The sequence below is a fragment of the Eleutherodactylus coqui genome, chromosome 4 (assembly GCF_035609145.1).
Source record: "Eleutherodactylus coqui strain aEleCoq1 chromosome 4, aEleCoq1.hap1, whole genome shotgun sequence".
Classification (NCBI taxonomy): Eukaryota; Metazoa; Chordata; class Amphibia; order Anura; family Eleutherodactylidae; genus Eleutherodactylus; species Eleutherodactylus coqui.
Window position 1 is genome coordinate 33,493,450 of NC_089840.1, and position 19,100 is coordinate 33,512,549.

Below are 19,100 nucleotides of genomic sequence, written 5' to 3' on the forward strand. Positions count from 1 at the left end.
GCTTCTGAGACTGTGCCATCCACAAGACATAAGTTAACGTCTTGTTGCATTAAGCCCCCCGCAACAAGGACATAAACTTACATCCTATAGCGCTAAGGGGTTAATCATGCTTACCTCCAGACTTAAACATGCAATTATCCTATATTTCTTAGTCCATTGCTCATCAGCTATGAGGTCTTCACCTGACGTGACTTTCCTGCTGTCAATACATCTTAGCATCTTCTGTCCGAGGCTTTAAGTCTCATTCTCGTTAGAAATTAACTGCAAATTTAAAGGCAAGCATCAATAAAGCTCTGCTGGTTGGGCGTCCGCGTCCTTATAGCAAACTCTAATATCTGAGAGGAAGGAGAACCGAAGAGCCATGCGGTCAATACCCAATCATCAAGACTCCTCCAGAGTCCACATATTAAATTAGTATTTTTATCATAAGGTAAAGTCTTGCCCCGTCTTAAAGACATAAAAGGCGTCCTGGTAAAATTACTGTCCGCGTATTAGTGCGTTGGCTTAACTGCAGGCAATTATAGCGGCAGTGCTAATATTGACCGGGAAAGTAATTTGCCTTACTTGCTGAGAAAAAGAAATCAAAAGCAATAAAATCTAATGACTGCGTGATTAACGAGACACTGGTTATCTTGTGAGGATTTCCGAGTGAGAAGAAAACTACAGTGTAACTTTAGCACCTCCTGTTGTTGATAAGTGGTATGACAAGAGGATAATAAAACAATGACTATTCTAATAGATTTGTTTGTCCATGTTATAACAATATCCTCAACTGGGACAACATTCTCAAAAATAAGAGTATAGGCAATAGATTTTTAAAAGCATCTTAATTACTAAATATGAGGGGTTCACACCTTACAGGAATGAAAGGGTTAGAAACAGAAGAAATCAATCAATGTGGCTAAATAAGGATGCAAAGGGGGCAATAAACAATAACAAAAAAAACATTTAAACTACTAAAACAAGAAGGCAGTGAAGGAGCACTAAAAAGCTATAAGGTTAAAAAAGGGTGTACAAAAGTAAATAAAAGCAGCAAAGGGGAGAAAGAAACTCTATGCCAAAGAGAGTAAAACTTACCCTAAACTGTTCTTTAACTATATAAAAAGCAAAAAGATTATAACTGAAAGTGTTGGCTCTTTAAAAAGTAATGAGGAATAAGCAAATCTATTAAATAGTTTTTCTTCTCTCCGGTGTATTCACAGAGAAAAATGAAATGTCAGGTGAAATGCAGATTGATGAAGTAAACTCTCCATTAACCTGTTAGTGGCTGACCATATGGCATTTTTTAGAGCACTAATGGGCTTTCTTCCCTTTTAGGGAGCTGCATTGGAACCCTGGCATGTGTGTCCCATGATGGATATAGCAGTAGCTCAACTGTGAAGTCACCTGGGCTTTACACTAATCGCTAGGATTTGAGTTAGCTAGTCTCTCTAGTCCAGCTGCACATCTTCCTGTTCACACTGGGAGATGTACCACCGATCAGCGATCATTTTTATGTTTGCCAAAACCGTGTGATTAGCTGATGGACGAGCATCGGCTCATTCGTTAGCTAACCTTTCGTCCCTTTACATGGACCGATTGTCAGGTGATACAGTGTTCCGAGGGCTGCTTGAGTCCAATGGCCCTTGTAAGTTTCTAATCAGATCGGTTGTTTATGCTGGTGATGTAAAAATGGCTATTTCTTCAACTGAAGGCATCAGTTGCTGAAATATCTTTAGACAGCTCTAATTATTGCTGTGAGCTGTGGACATATATGAAGACTGAGCATTCAGTGTATTCTGCTACAGAAACCGCAACCATTAACCCTTTCCAATCCAATTTATATCCTGGTTTTCCTAGGGGGCTTACTCTTTTTCTGCCGTTATACAACGGCGCTATCTACTGGCTTAAGTCAGTACTGCATGAGGTGACACATTGGATAGGCTCTGATAGCAGAGAGGCTGGCAATATACAGTAAGAGAACCCCGACAGATGTCTTCCAACATCGGAGCTGTACAGCCTTAAATCATAATGTCTTCAGACGTCAGATAGTGGATTGGAAAGGGTTAAAGCCCATGTGTGTCAATAGGTTCACTCACATTGGGCGATTTTCAGCAAGCGCTCTCACCACCAGCGAAAATACACGACATGCTCTGTTTTTGTGCACATTTGGGTGTCCAGGGCACAATAAGAGTCTATGGGGATGCGCAAATGCGAGCGAATGTACACAAAATCGAGCTTGTAACTGCGCTTTTGTGGTGTTAATTACTAGACACAGGCGACTAATTTGCTGACTTGTGTACTCTTTAGAATGCCCCGCCTGTTGAAACCTAGACCTCCCATAGACGTCTGTGAAGCCCTTTGGTGTGTAAATATAAAAAATAGAGCAGGTCCAATATTTTTGCGTGAGCGAGAAAAGGAAATGAGAACAAACACATTGTAATCTATTGGATCTATTCGCTGTGCTTTGCACGCGCAAATATCTCCATTTGAAGATGCCCTCCGGTTTTCACGTGAGTAAAGGAAAAAGACAGGAAAGCAGCCCAAATGATGTCATTTAAAACTTCCATTGAAGTTAACGGATGCATGAAAAAAAACCACAAAGTGCACACCATGTCGTCTGAGTGTATTCTTTGTTTTTCATTCACCCATTGACTTAAATGGGCAATTTTGGCGCCATGAAAACACATCAAAATAGGATAAACTGCAATTTTTTAACTCAGACTTGCAAGTTCCACAACATAGTAACATAGTTCGTTAGGCCGAATGAGGACAGTGTCCATCTAGTCCAGCCTGTCTATCCTCCTGTGTTGATCCAGAGGAAGGCAATAAACCCCAAGAGCAGAAGCCAATTAGCCCTTTTGGGGAAAAAATTCCTTCCCGACTCCCTAATGGCAATCAGACTGTTCCCTAGATCAACCCCTAATAGTTCCTACCTGCCTGTATACCCGAATTAATAATTAACCTAAGATTTATAACCTATAATATCCTTCCTCTCCAGAAAGACATCAAGTCCCCTTTTAAACTCCTCTATGGATTTTGCCATCACCACTTCCTCCGGCAGAGAGTTCCACAGTCTAACTGCTCTTACAGTAAAGAACCCCTTTCTATGTTGGTGATGAAACCTGCTTTCCTCTTCCAAAACAGTCAGCTGATTTCGGCTCACCTCCCAACTTCTTTTTGCTCTCTAGTGAGTGCAGCTCTGCTGCTCAGGTGACACTACTTACGCATCACCTGACCAGTGGCGCTGCGCTCACTACAGGCCGGCAGGATCAAGGCTCACACAAATATGAACCCTATTCTTTTGAATGGGTCATATATATGAGCGATTTTTTTTTTTCCCACATCTTAGTGTGGAACAAAAAAATTACAGCATGTCCTATGATTGGGTGTTCCCTCGGAACACATCGCTCACTGTTTTCCAAATGGGGCCAGAAAACACATTGCATGGCGTGCGATGCAAGGTTTCCCATTGAAAACAGTTGCCAATCCATCGACACGGCTGAAAGCCGCGCTGGAGGATCGCAATGTCACCGAAGTTATGGGAGGCGTTCTTGACAGAAAAGCACCTCGCATCCGCCTGTACAGCGCACAAGCACAATATCGGGCTGAGTTTCATGGCCCAATATCGTGCTTGGCCATGTGAAACTAGACTAAGGCTGGGTTCACGGGGCGGATTTGCCGCAGAAATTCCGTGCGGAATTTCGCCGCGGCAAATCCGCATGCGGCCGCTAATCCCGGGATTAGCCAGCCAGGTGGACGAGATTTCTCAGAAATCTCGTCCATACGGGACGGCAAATCCGCTGCGGCTAAACCGGCTGAAGCTGCTGCTGTAGTGCGGATTTGACGAATGCAGCATTTTTTTTGCTGCTGCGGCCGCGCTCTCCTCTATGGGAGCGCCGGCCACAGCGGAAGAGCAAGCGGCCGGGCCGCTTCAAAGCCGCCGCGACTTTTTCGGCGGCGGTTCTCCCGGCGGCCAAACCGCGACATTTCCGTCGGGAATCCTCCCATGTGAACCCAGCCTTAGGTTTCTTTCATAGTGTTTGTGTTAACATTGTGGCTTTCTGTCCCTCAATTCTGAAATTCCCAAGGCAGTACTTAGACAGAACCCTGAATGGAACCATAGACTTTAATGAGTGAAACAAGGACTACTTTTGGTCTCCATTTGACATGATTTATATTCATTTTCATCGCTTTTGGATAACAAAACAGTTTAGGCAACTGTGTCATTCTTTCATCCAAAAATGATGGAAACGAAGGGAAACCATATCGAATGGAGTCTCCTTTGGGCTCCAGTTGACTCATTTAGCCATTTATGGTTTTGTTCAGGGTTCCCCCAGAATAGGGTTTTTGCTGATTCTGAACAACTGATTGGTTGTTATGGGTCTCACTTCCTCTTAGAGAGAATTCATACATGAGGCACAACAAAGAATAACAATCCATCAACATAAAGACAAAATGACCCATGGAGTTTTTATGATATATATTTAATAGACAGCAGGTACAGAGATTGTTGAAGTCCTCTGGGGACCTCATCTTAAAGAGGAGTCCACCATATACAATGTATGTACAGGCTATCTGTAGGACAGATATTCTTTTAAAGTTTCTGGAAGTAAAAGCTGGTAAATTCTATGATGCTGTTTCCGTCCGAGGCACTTCCTAATACAGAGGCGACAAATCTGCTTCAAAGTCGGCGGCCCTGGGAAAAGAATTCCATAAATGTCAACAGCGTAAACTCACAGGATCGAAAACAAGCGATTCTGGTATGTAGAGCAGCGGCCAATCACAGCACTGCAGCATGAAGACAGTGAAGAAGATCTACAGTGACAACCAGCGTTAACCTATTAAGGACCAAGTGCGGTAAATATACAACACTTGGTCCCGGGCTTAAAGCCCCGCACATAATAAAATTACGGTAACGCTTTAAGCCTCCTGCTTTTGCAATCAATCAGAGGGCAGGACGGGCTGTCAGCTGTTAGTAACAGCTGATAACCCAGAGGAGAAGGCAGGAGAGTTTTTAACCCTTTCTGTCTTTTCCTTCCCTGAGTAGAAAGTGAAAGTAGAAGTGTAACTTTCACTCCGAGAGCCGGTGGGTCATGTGACCGCCAGGGTTCTCAGCTACAGCAGAGCTGGAGGGTCATACTAGACCCTGGCCAGCTCTGTCAGTGACTAATGTCACTACAGGGGTTGTTTTCACCTGTAATTGGGGCTCCTATAGATGCCCCAGCTACAGTGGGGAAGTGTTAAATAAAAAATTTTTTAAAAAACATGTGAATGTCCCCCAGAGGTCTTATATGACGCCATGGGGGACATAGATAGTAAACAACATAATTACATAAATAAATAAAACAAAATTACAGACTAAAACAACAATATATACAAAAGAAAGAGAATAACACAAAGCAGACGCCAACAAAAACCGTCGCTATAAGTGCCCTGTAATCCAAAACCATACATATTATATATCAAAACATCCGAAACAAAAGGAGGAACCCATTCCCATAGTTTATTTTAGCATAAATATACTAATTTAAAAAAATAACTATAAATGTGAAAAAAAATCATTTTTTTACCTTTTTGCCCCTAATAAAACTAAAAAACGGAAAAAATAGTTAGTGAAAAATATATAAAAAATTACCCTATATGTCACTGAAAAAAATGAAGCAAAAATAAATTTTAAACCACCAAATCCCAAAAAAGTGTCTGACCCTCAAAGCACAAAACAGCCTGTTCCTTAAAGGATTAAAGCGTCACTGTGATGATGAGGCATGTTACACCATAAAGGGTCCATCAGGAGAGTGGGTGTAAAGAGCTGCCATTGAACTGCAAAAGGTTAGGGTTGCTGTATAATGTGCCTGGCATCCAGCTGAAAGGGAGTATTGTGAGATTGGTTGGCTATGAGCAGTATACAGTATTGGTTTTTCGACCGCTGCTAAGCCAATCAATGCAATGCTGGATGAACCAATGCGATGGCTGTGATTGGCTGCGGCTCAGCCAATTCATAAATCCTGCCTCTACAACACAATGGCTGTTGATTGGCTGATTGATCACAGCAATTGCATTGGCTCATTTAGCGCTTCATTGAATGGCTGAGCAACGGCTGAAGAACCAATCACAGCCATTGCGTCCTGTAGGTGGGATTTATGAATCCCGCAACAAAGAAGTGATGTTGTATGAGCGGCCGAGGACTGCGAGGAGCACGTCGGAGCTATGGAGAGCAGTGAGAGGAACTTGGACCGAGCCTGCTAGGTAAGTAGAATAAGATATCCCCTGAAAATAAGACCTAGTGCCTCTTTTGGGGCAAAGATTAATATAAGACAGGGTCTTATCTTATTTTCTGGAAAACACTGTAGTTATTCACTGCAGCAAACTACAATTATACAATCATGGGTTCCTGAAGGCTCAGCAATAATCACTGATTTTCAAGAGACTTGTTTGATATGTCTTAAGAAGGATCTGACTGTGCTGAGGAACAACTAATCCCTGTCCCAGAGAAGCTTGTGTTGATGGCATTGTGGTCTACCATCCATTTGACGACAGAACAGTATATGATATGTGCTCTTTTCTTCTCCATTGAGCACAATGAAGAGGGAACAAGATTAAAATACAACCAGCAATCATGTCTTCGAAGGAACAGCAGAGGTTTTGTTGTTTTAATGGCCTTTAGATATATACATGATAAAGAAGGGGTACCCAAAAGAAACAGGAATCTTCTTCTGGTGGGCGGGGTGGATATTAGTACAGCCATCACAAAATAGGCACAAAACTGACCAACTTGTAAAAAAAAAAACGGAGCAGAACGCAACTTTCCCCAACATCGTCGGCTGGCATACCACCCCAGAAGGGTTCTGCAGACATCCACCCATGAACAGAAGCTGGTACTAGTAACCACTCTGCCCACCAGAAGTAGATTGCTGTTTCGTTTTGGTACCCCCTCATACAAATAACTCTTTTCTCACACAATGTAGTTAAATTGAGAAATCTAAAACATTGTGTTACAAACGTTCTCCATCTCTCTACATTTGATCTGATACCCAACCACAAACTACGTGAATGATTCATTTCTACCTTCTCGTTTTAAAAAGAGCCGCTGCAAACTGCTGTGTAGTGGGACAATCTCCGAAGGCCGTTTCCCATCTGCATTCTTAGATTGCATGCTTCCTCCATAGTCAATGAGAAGGTTTGCCAATTCTGTATTGCCATTTTTTGCAGCAACATGTAATGGAGAGTCCAGGTCTTTACCGACATTTGCACTTGCCCCTAGGGATAAAAATCACAAATGCTTGAATCCAAACAGGTTAATAAATCCATAATTCAGAACGTAGATGCATTGCGGCTTCTTTATGAAGCCCTAGATGCCAGTATTCTGGTGTCCAAAAGCCACAATTTTGGTGCACATGCCAAAATTACAACTTTTAGGGCTCCTATGCAGCTTTTCGCCACTGTTTCAAAAAGTAGGCATGACCAACATTAAGAGGCATGGCTGCACGTGGCCTGTCACAATTATTATAATCTAAGCAAGAAACTGGCATAGACTATATCAAAAGCCTACTCCAGCTCCTATCTGGCATAGTATTTCATCTGGTGTTAACGATTATACAAATATATAAAGAGGCTTGATCCTCTTAATACATTTGTCCCTCATAGCCTACTGAAGGTCTTACTAAGATTGGCCTAGCTAGACTCGAGTATATACTAGGTAAAGAAAAAATGCAATACTCACCTCCCAGACGGCGTCTGTGTCCCCGGCACAATGGTCTCACTGGCCGTCAGCGCTGTGTAAGTAAGCACTGTGATTGGATGGAGCGACAGCCAATCACAGCCGGTGCTCGATCATTCACAGCCATTCAGTGAATGACATAACTGAATGGCTGTGATTAGTTTATCGAGCGTCGGCGGTGATTGGCTGGCACTCGATGCAATCACAGCGCTTACTTACACAGCCCTGACGGCGGGGGAATTCAAAGCCGAGCAGGAAGATGACAGCGGGGAGAATTCTTAAGCAGCTTGCCGCACCGCCAGGGAGACCATGACGTCGTGGACACAGACGCTGGCTGGGAGTTGAGTATTGCTGGTTTTTTTCGTTGTTTTTTACCTCACTCGAGTATAAGCCAGGGGGGGATTTTTCAGCATTAAAAAATGTGCTTATACTCGAGTATGTATGGTAAGTAAGCCCAATTGCATTGTGGTTTGTGAACCTTTGATTTCTGTTTTTTTTTCTTTTTTTTTTAAAGACCTGCTTTCTATGACCTGCTTGTGCACCAACAAGTTCAGAGCTCAGTGGGTGCTCCCTGTAAAATAAGCTCTCACCCCTTCCCTGCCTTCACTCAATGCTCCAACTTGTATACCAGTGTTTTCACCCCTCAGCATTTTCCTCCTCTCTAAGGCCGCCTGCAGACGGCCGGGTCAGATCCGGCAGCGAGAATTCTCGCCGCGGGACCCGACCTGAGTGCCTGCAGAGAGCAGCGCGTACTCATCAGCGCCCTGCAGCTCCGGATCTTTCATGCGCCGGCATGTGCAGACCGGAGCCGGGGGCAGGTGAGTGACGTTTCTGTGCGGGGCTCGCAGAGCGCCGCACAGAAATAGTACATGCTGCAGTTTGTTTGCCGCACGAGATTTCGTGCGGCCAAACCGCAGCCGTCTGCATAGGATTATGTTTGTTAACGCAATCCTATGCAGGCTTTCAGCGGCGGAAATCCCGCCACGGAATTTCCGCCCGTCTGCAGGCGGCCTAACATTCGATCGCAGATCTATGTGATAGGCTGCAGCAGCCTGTGAAGTCCTATAATACAGGGCAGGTGGAGTGAACAGAGCTGCCACACTGGAGCTGTTCAGAGTCGGCACCGGGGAGTACAGACTGTTGTTTTTTTTTTTACATGATATGCCTATTTTACCAAAAAAAAAAAAAAAAACAACTCAGAAAACCCCTTTAATTTAGGGTTTTACAAAGAGAAACACACATTTGAGCTGAATCTATATGGCTCTGCATAGCCTAAACCCGCAGCTATGTGACAACTTATGTAATTTCCTAGTTGTTCATCATCATTGCAAATATCACTTTAGCTCAACTTTCATGCAACTTCATTGTGCCTAATTTTTTTAAGTAATAAAGTTCTGGTAATTTGCATAGAAAAAGTACAAGTCTTTAACTGAAATCATCAAGATGCGACTGTCACATGACTAAGTGACACTCAACTTTGGTGAGATCAGACGTTGCAGAAGCATGAAGTTCCATAAAAGGTCCAACTCAATGGTTCTCTATGGAAGCTTCAGGTGCACAACTATAATGTTGGCCAACTAAAGCTGTAGCCCTAGTCGGACGTGTAACATTCCCAGGGACAGTGATATGAAGACAAATCAATTGATGGATAGAAATGAAGATCAGTTTCTTACCCAGTTCGAGTAGTCTTCTCGCTGTCTCCACCTTTCCATTTTCACAAGCAACATATAGTGGAGAGCCCAAGTGATTTATGTATTGCTCTATACTGACTCCAGCATTTGACAAAGACTCCGCACATTCTGTATGGCCTAAAATTGGAGAACATGGGATAATGATGCTGATTATAATGGCGTCTACCTTCAATTTTTAGTTTTACACCCCACTGAGATCTGATCTCCACCCATATATGTTTAGGGTCTGGAAGTTAATACCCAAAGCCCATAGATTCCCCAGATACATCTGTCCCTGGAACTAGAGCATAGTGACATTTCTTAATGCAGATCTGTGTGGAATCACATTGGAAATTCAGCATGCGGAATTGTCTATTCATGTGGATCTTTGGCAGAAATCCACGGCTTAGCGGAACCCACATGGGAAAATCTATGTTACATTCCACCATGTGTGCGTATCCTAATTCTGTTCTATGTTGTCATATATGGGGGAGATGAGCAGGGTAGCGGGTGGTTTTACGAGTGTCCAGAAATATGGAGTGTGTAACGAAAAAGTAGCCTGTGAGCACCATTGTGTGAGAAGTCGCTGCTATGTGATAAGGGTGAGAGAGCTGAGGCTTTTCAAGAGATATTGAAAGAAAGCGAAGTGTGAAGGTTGACTTCAATTTGGGTCCTCTTACACAGGATGACTGTTGGGCGCTTCAGCCCAGCAATTATCATACAGGAGCGATGACTGCTCAGTGAATGGAGATGGAACAGGCTGAACGGGTATTCAGATTTGCACAATCCAGTAAAGGGCCCCTAGAGTCCTAACTTTGCCGAATATTGCTGATTCTGTAGAGAGTGCTCCACAACCTGTTGGTCTTCCTCTTGCCACCAGGACCGGTGAGAAGTTATCAATCAGATCCGGATGGCTGCTGTTAGTTATGGGTAAGAAGTCAAATACCGGGATTGTTTGAGTTGCGTTTAAGTAAGCATTGAAAAATAAGGCCCTGAAGTTCCTCATTGCCCACTGGATGGTCCAGCCCTAAGTACACTTGTAACGGGCATTCTATGTTTACGGGACTCAGCCTAAAACCCTACTGTATGCCAATGAGCTATAGGTACTAAGGAAAGTGGTGGCTGGTCGGTCCCAAGAACCTCATCATCTTCTTACATAGGTTCTAGGAAAACGGAAAGGTATGCAGAGGTGTTTTTTGTTTTACAATTTTTGATCTATCTAAAGAGTATTGAATGACCAAAGTCAACTTTGCTCGTTACAATGTGAAGAGCCGGAGGAACCCTCCATTGTCTAAGGCTGATGACCACCTCCTCCCTATGACTCCTTACCTAGATACGTTACTAATTTCACATTCTTATCTTTGCACATTAAATTAGAACCACATGAATAGAGCCGTAGTCATTAAACGAATACCATCTGAATACAAAGACTTCCAAGACGCTGCTTTTATAATATTTCTCCAGCCTTTTGGCAACAGACAGCAACTCTGTCAGCAATTATCTTCCTATGGTTTGACTAGTTTTATGTCTCTGGCGGTACCGGGAGACATAACAGTTCAGAGGAAAGAAAAGAAACTTTACAAAGGCTGCAGGTTCTTCCCGCAATGTAACAACCTGTGAAATTTACACAATGTCAAGGTTCTTATAAAGGAGGAGGTGAAGCTTCATCAAGGTCACAACAGAAAGAATGCACTCACAGCTGGGAATACCCAGACCTTCTTATCACTCCGCTGGCCTCAGACTTGAAGATAATCATGAGAGCAGAATAAAAAAAGGTTTTAAAGTCTATGGAGAAGCTCTTCTAGTACTGCTGAACATGCCATTATTAAAAAAGATGTATCAGAATACACAAACTATTAAGAGAATATTGAATAGAAGTCCCCAAAAACTCACCCCCCCCCCCCCCCCGTGGTCCACCTTGTGGGGAGGAAGAAGAAGGAAAATAAGAAGAAAAGTGTCCATCTCCAACAACTCAGGACATGCAGTCTTTAAAGGGCCAGTCCAGTGAAAACACATTTTTTCATCTCTGTCCCCCTTAAAGGAGATGTCTCGAGGAAGCAGTGAATTTTTTTTTTTGTCCAGTCCCCCCCATTAAGTACACATTACTAAGCCCCCCTGTAAATGACATTTCCAGCTGGTTCGTACTTACCGTTCCAGCGTTTCAGCAACTTATAAAAGTTTCCCCAAGATGGCCGCCGGCTCTTTTCCCGTCGCTCGCTGCAGCCCGACGTGCGCGCTCCCGAGACGCTGCCAGCTGTGTCTCCATGGCAACCAGACGCCCCGCAGCCGCCGACCGGACCCACCGCAGCCGCCGACCAGTCACCCACCGCCAGGCAGCAGGTAACCGGCGCAGCCCCCCCCCCCCCATCGCAGCGACAGCCCCCCCATCGCAGCGGCAGCCCCCCCCCCCGGCGCAGCGGCACATAGGTCAGTGCGGAAGCCTCTGCGCTGCCCTCTGTGTAGTGGCCGGCACTTGTAACTGCAGGCACGGCTGCCATTGATTTTAATGCGAGCCGTGCCTGCAGTTACAAGCGCCAGCCATTACGTGGGAGGTTGGCGCGGAAACTTCCACTCCAAATACACATAGGTCAGAGTTGAAGCCGCAGCGCTGACCTACCATGTAGTGGCCAGTGCTTGTAACTGCCGGCATGGCTCTCATTGATTTCAATGATGGCTCTCATTGATTTCAATGAGAGCCATGTCTGCAGTTACAAGTGGCAGCCACTACACAGAGGTTGGCGTGGAGGCTTCCGCTCTGCCCTCTGTGTATTTGCGGCGCTGACAGCACGTGCCCGTTCAGCTGATCGGTTGGAGTCCCGAGTGACAGACCCCAGACGATCAGCTATTGATGACCTATCCTGAGAATAGCTCTTCAGTAGTATTCTCCCTAGAAAACCCTTTTATGTTTCACATCTATCTTATGATGCATCAGCACAGCATTAGCTAAAGTTATACCATTCTGCCTGCTGTGGGTTTAGTTTAATCATTACCTTCTGTATACACCTATTTAATTAATAAGTATACATTCAGGGGGATGAGCTGTGATCTCCTCTATTATAGTTTTGTGACAGGAGCTGTGTATATTAAAGTGCCAATCCATCCCTGCCAACCTCACCTGATTGCCTGTCACATTCTGGAGGTCTTCTCTGTGTATTCCAGTCCCTTCCATGCTGTGCAGTCTCCTGTTTTATGGCTATCAGGCACCAGTTTGACTGTGAAAATTTTGTTTTCACTTTCAAATTAATCCCATGATGCATGAGCACAGAATTAGCTAGAGGCTGTACCATGTGTGCCTGCAGGGGGGGTGATCATCATTGCATTTCATATTATTCTAAATTAGCTACAGACCATAAGTATACAGCTAAATTTTCAGCATCAGACAGGAGGCTGCACAGCATGAAAGTGGCTGTAGTACACCGAGGAGAACTCTAGAGTGTGATAGGCAGTCAAGATAGGGATGAAAAAATGTGTTTTTGCTGGAGTGGCCCTTTAATATAAGAGTTTGTCTAAAACCAAGAGGAAGACTACATTAAATTACATTAAAGGAAGCAGTCATCACCTTTGAGCCCCATATACTACTCAAAAGGTGAGAGTATGGAGAGCTGTTTTTCATAGTTACTGTGTCCTACATCCGTACGCTGTGTCCTCGCAAAGTTGGCGAGCACACAGCTTGACTCTTTTCAGACGTCTCTGTACATGTGCTTTTCCATTCATCTCTATGGGAATGTGTGCACAGAGCCGTTTGAAAAGAGTCATATTATGTGCATGAGCCAATATCACGGGGACAGCAGTCTTTTGCCTTGGACATCTACAGTTAAACACATGTGGACCTAATGCTCACCTTGCAGTCTCCTAAACCAGCACTTTTAGATACAACTTTACAGGTCTCTCGGTTTTAGCTGTTTTTTTCTCTTTCGATTTGACCAACTTCCTCTTTTCGACCAGCGCTTATGTAGTCCCATTGAAAGCAATGGGCTGCCAGCAAGCCCTACAAGGATTTTCGGGGAAGGGCTTTAAATATAAGCCCTTTCCTGAAAATCATCCCCAGAATGTGTTGAAAATAAAAAGAAAATAAACACTCACCTCTCCTCAGCTGCCGGGGCTCAGGCGCGTCAATTAGAATTCTATGAATTGGCAAGTGCTGACTGTGATTGGCTGAGTGCTGTGACCAATAACAGGCTGTACTCAGCTGTCATTCAATGAATGGCTGAGTGCTGCCTGTGATTGGCTGAGCGCTCAGGCAATCAGATAAAGCCCTTTCAGCAGGCGGGGATTTTAAATCTCTACCTGCTGAAAGAGCTTCAGAGCAGTGCAGAGAGAAGACAGGCTGGACACGCCTGAGCCCCGGGAGCTGAGGAGAGGTAAGAATATAAACATTTTTTAATTTTAACACATTCTAGAGATGATTTTCAGGGAAGGGCTTATACTTAAAACCCTTTCCCGAAAATCCCTGTAGGGCTTGCTGGCAGCCCATTGCTTCAACGGGACTGCAGAAGCGCCGGTCCTATTGAAAGCAATGGGAGACTATCGCGATCCTCTGCCACACCTGTAACAGCTGTGGCAGGGGATTTTTTACTCCCCGCGGGGAGTCCTCTTGTCACTTAACACTGTGACATTGCTGTAACAGTGTTCAGTGACAAGGGGACTCACCGCAGGGAGTATTTGCACGCATCACGGACCTATGGTGCACGCATGTCCTATGTTTTACAGGTATGTGCGTTGCACGCCTGTAAAACACGGACATGTGAACACACCATAGGGAACCAATGGTTCCAATAGACGCGTGGTTTTTGTGCACATAAACATGCAGTTACATGGGAGAGTGCGATATCGGTCCAAGACATGAAGACTAATTTTGAGACATTTTAAACCTGTGATTTTTGCTGCGGTTTTAATGCATTTTGCAAGAAAAATGCATGCATTGTATCTCTGCAACATGCGATTTTTACGTACATCTCATAATGTTTCAATAGGAAAACTGGAAAAATCGCAGTGCGCTTGCATGAAAATTGTATCTACATGTGAGTGCGATACAATCGTTTTTGCTACCGTAGGAAGTAACAAATGATTCCAAAACACAATCGCATTAATATGGCATACAGCGATTTTTCCAATCTCGGGTCATCAGTCCAAGATAAAATCGCTCATGTGAAGAAACACATTGAAAGCAATGTGCTCTTTTCAATATCTGACTATATCACAATCAGTCAGATATCACTCACGAAAATAACCCGTGTCAACGCACCCTCAAACCTCCGCCCACCCCCCTAAAAACGCATGTCCAATTTTTCTGCAATTTTCTAACAAAAAACTCCCATCCAAGTCGATGAAGGAGTTAAAACACGGATTACACGTTCATCATGCTATCCTGTTCTGTTTTTAACACATGTAACCATGGGGAACATAATAAAAAAATAAGAGAACCAGGAAGTGCTGAGTCTGCACATTTATGTGTTTGTTTGTTTTTTTTTAAGGCTAAAAAACACATGAGCTTGAATTTCTCCCCTTAGAATTATAGAATGGTAGAGTTGGAAGGGACCTCCGGGGTCATCGGGTCCGACCCCCTGCTCAGTGCAGGATCACTAAATCATCCCAGACAGATATTTGTCCAGCTTTTGTTTGAAGACTTCCATTGAAGGAGAACTCCCCACCTCCTGTGGTAACCTGTTCCACTCATTGATCACCCTCACTGTCTAATATCTAATCTGTGTCTCCTCCCTTTCAGTTTCATCCCATTGCTTCTAGTCTTTCCTTGTACAGATGAGAATAGGGCTGATCCCTCTGCACCATGACAGCCCTTCAGATATTTGTAGACAGCTATTAAAGGGGTTGTCCCGAGGCAGCAAGTGGGTCTATACACTTCTGTATGGCCATAATAATGCACTTTGTAATGTACATTGTGCATTAATTATGAGCCATACAGAAGTTATAAAAAGTTTTATACTTACCTGCTCCGTTGCTGGCGTCCTCGTTTCCATGGAGCCGACTAATTTTCGCCCTCCGATGGCCAAATTAGCCGCGCTTGCGCAGTCCGGGTCTTCTGCTTTCTTCTATGGAGCCGCTCGTGCCAGAGAGCGGCTCCGTGTAGCTCCGCCCCGTCACGTGCCGATTCCAGCCAATCAGGAGGCTGGAATCGGCAGTGGACCGCACAGAAGAGCTGCGGTCCACGAAGGTAGAAGATCCCGGCGGCCATCTTCAGCGGTAAGTATTGAAGTCACCGGACCGCCGGGATTCAGGTAAGCGCTGTGCGGGTGGTTTTTTTAACCCCTGCATCGGGGTTGTCTCGCGCCGAACGGGGGGGGGGTTTAAAAAAAAAAAACCCGTTTCGGCGCGGGACATCTCCTTTAAGTCTCCTCTCAGCCTTTTTTTTTGCAAGCTAAACATTCCCAGATCCTTTAACCGTTCCTCATAGGACATGATTTGCAGACCGCTCACCATTTTGGTAACTCTTCTCTGAACTTGCCCCAGTTTGTCTATGTCTTTTTTAAAGTGGGGTGCCCAGAACTGGACACAGTATTCCAGAAGAGGTCTGACTAAGGAAGAGTAGAGGGGAATAATGACCTCACGTGATCTAGACTCTATGCTTCTCTTAATACTTCCCAGAATTGTGTTTGCCTTTTTGCCTGCTGCATCACATTGTTGACTCGTGTTCAGTCGATGATCTATTAGTATACCCAAGTCTTTTTCACATGTGCTGCTGCTTAGCTTAATTCCCCCCATTCTGAATATGCGTTTTTCATTTTTCTTGCCCAGATGTAGGACTTTGCATTTCTCCTTGGTAAATACTAGAGATGAGCGAACACCAAAATGCTCGGGTGCTCGTTACTCGGGACGAAATTTTCGCAATGCTCGAGAGTTCGTTTCGAGTAACGAACCCCATTGAAGTCAATGGGCGACCCGAGCATTTTTGTATATCGCCGATGCTCGCTAAGGTTTTCGTTTGTGAAAATCTGGGCAATTCAAGAAAGTGATGGGAACGACACAGCAACGGATAGGACAGGCGAGGGGCTACATGTTGGGCTGCATCTCAAGTTCCCAGGTCCCACTATTAAGCCACAATAGTGGCAAGAGTGCCCCCCCCCCTGCACTGTCATCGTAAAGATCGTTCTCCTCTGCCATAGCTCTAACAGCTGTGGCAGAGAAGAACGATGTTTGCCCATTGAATTCAATGGAGCCAGCAGTACAGCAGGTTCCACTGAAAGCAATGGGCTGCCGGCGATCGCAGGATGAATTGTCGGGAAGGGCTTAAATATATAAGCCCTTCCCTGCAATTCATCCAGAAATGTGTTACAATAAAAATATATACCGGCGTATAAGGCGACGGGGCGTATAAGACGACCCCCCAACTGTCACCTTATACGCCGGGAATACAGTGGAGCAAAGAATAAAAATCATTACTCACTTCTTCTGACGTTCTGCGGCGCTCCTGCAGGCTGTCGCTCCCTCCTGGTTCCCGGCAGAGCATTGCTTTCTGGACGCAGGGCTTGAAATCCCCGCCTCCAGAAACACAGCCAATCACAGCCATTCAATGACATCATTGTCAGTGGCTGTGATTGGCTGAAGGCACGTGTGTTTCTGGAGGCGGGGATTTAAAGCCCTTCGTAGAGAAAGCAATGCTCTGCCGGGAACCAGGAGGGAGCGACAGCCTGCAGGAGCACTGCAGAACGTCAGAAGAAGTGAGTAATGATTTTTATTCTTTGCTCCACTGTATTGCCGGCGTATAAGGTGACAGTTGGGGGGTCGTCTTATACGCCCCGTCGCCTTATACGCCGGTATATACGGTATATATTTTTATTGTAACACATTTCTGGATGAATTGCAGGGAAGGGCTTATATATTTAAGCCCTTCCCGACAATTCATCCCCGCGCTCGCCGGCAGCCCATTGCTTTCAGTGGAACCTGCTGTATTGCCGCTCCATTGAATTCAATGGGCAAACATCGTTCTTCTCTGCCACAACTGTTACAGCTGTGGCAGAGAAGAATGATTTGTCTTCTATATGTTCTCAATGGGGTCGGCGCTGCTGCAGCCGGCCCATTGAGCGCATATAGAGAAGAGAACAGAAATCGCAGATCGCACATAGGTGCGATCTGCGATTTCTATGGCCTAAGAAGGACCGTTGGGGTTCTTGAAACCTAAAATACTCCTAACGCTCTCCCTATAGCAGCTCCAACACGATAGCACTTTCCCTGAACTAATGTCAGAATGCATCTGTGGCGAGCCGCGGGAGGGGCAGATTTTAATACTCGGGTGACACCTAATCTCGCCAGCCACTCACTGCAGGGGGGTGGTATAGGGCTTGAACGTTGCAGGGGGAAGTTGTAATGCCTTCCCTGTCTTTCTATTGGCCAGAAAAGCGCGCAAATTTCTCAGGGAAGAAAATGAAAGTAACCCGAACACCGCGTGGTACTCGTTACGAGTAACGAGCATCTCGAACACCCTAATACTCGAACGAGTATCAAGCTCGGACGAGTATGCTCGCTCATCTCTAGTAAATACCATTCTGTTAGTCGCTGCTCACTGTGCAAGCTTTTCTATATCTTTTTGAATCCTTTCTCTCTCTTCCCTAGTGTTAGCTATCCCTCCTGGCTTTGTGTCGTCGGCAAATTTGGTCAGTTTCCCATCAATTCCCTCCTCCAGATCATTTATAAAAATGTTGATCACTGGGCCTAGGACAGAGCCTTGTGGTACCCCACTTGATACATTCTTCCACTTGGTGACAACTGTGATAATCACAGGCCGTATACCGGGACAAAACAAAACCACTGATCTTAATAGGAGTTCAGTGATTTCGTTTTCACTGCAGGGATTTCTCGGGCGTGATTTGTACGGCCGAGAAAATATAGGACTTGCCCCATCTACCCTGTATGTAGTGAACGGGGAAGATCGGTGCGGGGAAGATCGGGCAGACGCTATCTTTCCGCCTTTTTTTTCAAATTCCTGTGCTCCCACATGAAGTTTGAACTGCTGGCGAGGGAGAGAAAATCTCCCTTGTTCAGGCGCAGCTACACTCAGTACTGACGAACATACTTGTGCCCACGGCAATGTGTTTTCAAACTTAAATGCACGAGAAACCGCTTCAAAAGTTAATTTGGGCTTGCGGATTTTTCTGCGGATTTTCATGCGGAAAAATCCGCAAGTGTTTTTTTCCGCAGCACTTTTTTACTTTTTACTGCGTATTTGGCTGCGTCCATAGAGGTCTATGGACAAAAAAATCGCTGCGGAAAAGCCCGAAGAATGAACATGCTGCATCTTTTAAAACCGCGCCGCAGTTGCACTGCGGCTGTGCGGAAAAAATCTGCACTCTCACCAGCTTTTTTGGCAAATCTCATTTATGCTGCATTGCACTGCAAACGCAGTGGTTTTGCCGCAGTGCGGATATGCAACGGCAATCCGCGGCAAAGCCGCCCTGGGTGTACCCAGCCTTACACCGACACTCATGCGAGCAAACTCTTCATTAGGCCTCGGTCAGACGAGTGTTTTTTTTGCACACAAATAGCCGTGCAAAAATATCACCGCTCACGTGGGGAAAAATCGCATTAACGAAGCTAAAAGCGCAATCTACATTCGCACACAATTTCATATGATTCGTGGTGCGTTCTACGTGTTCATCCAGTTCCCATAGGAGTCAATGGGAACTCCTGCGCAAAATGCAGGTCCTATCTTTTCTCGCAGCGCGCACCTTAGATGCGGGCATTGTAGCCACGCCTGTCCTATCTTTTGCGAGTGCGAA

General features: G+C 45.0%; 1 protein-coding gene across 3 annotated transcripts in view; it reads right to left on the minus strand.

The window, feature by feature from the left end:
• Positions 1-4,448: 4,448 nt before the first annotated feature.
• LOC136625178 (ankyrin repeat and SOCS box protein 9-like) overlaps positions 4,449-19,100 on the minus strand; it is a 44,352-nt gene continuing 29,700 nt past the window's right edge. For all 3 annotated transcript variants that reach the window (XM_066599192.1, XM_066599190.1, XM_066599191.1), the window contains 3 exons: positions 9,373-9,507; positions 7,048-7,239; positions 4,449-4,678 (listed from right to left, as the gene is read on the minus strand). In XM_066599192.1, the coding sequence (XP_066455289.1) occupies positions 4,554-4,678; positions 7,048-7,239; positions 9,373-9,507 (452 nt within the window). In that variant the 3' untranslated portion in view covers positions 4,449-4,553. The remainder of the gene's footprint in view (positions 4,679-7,047; positions 7,240-9,372; positions 9,508-19,100) is intronic.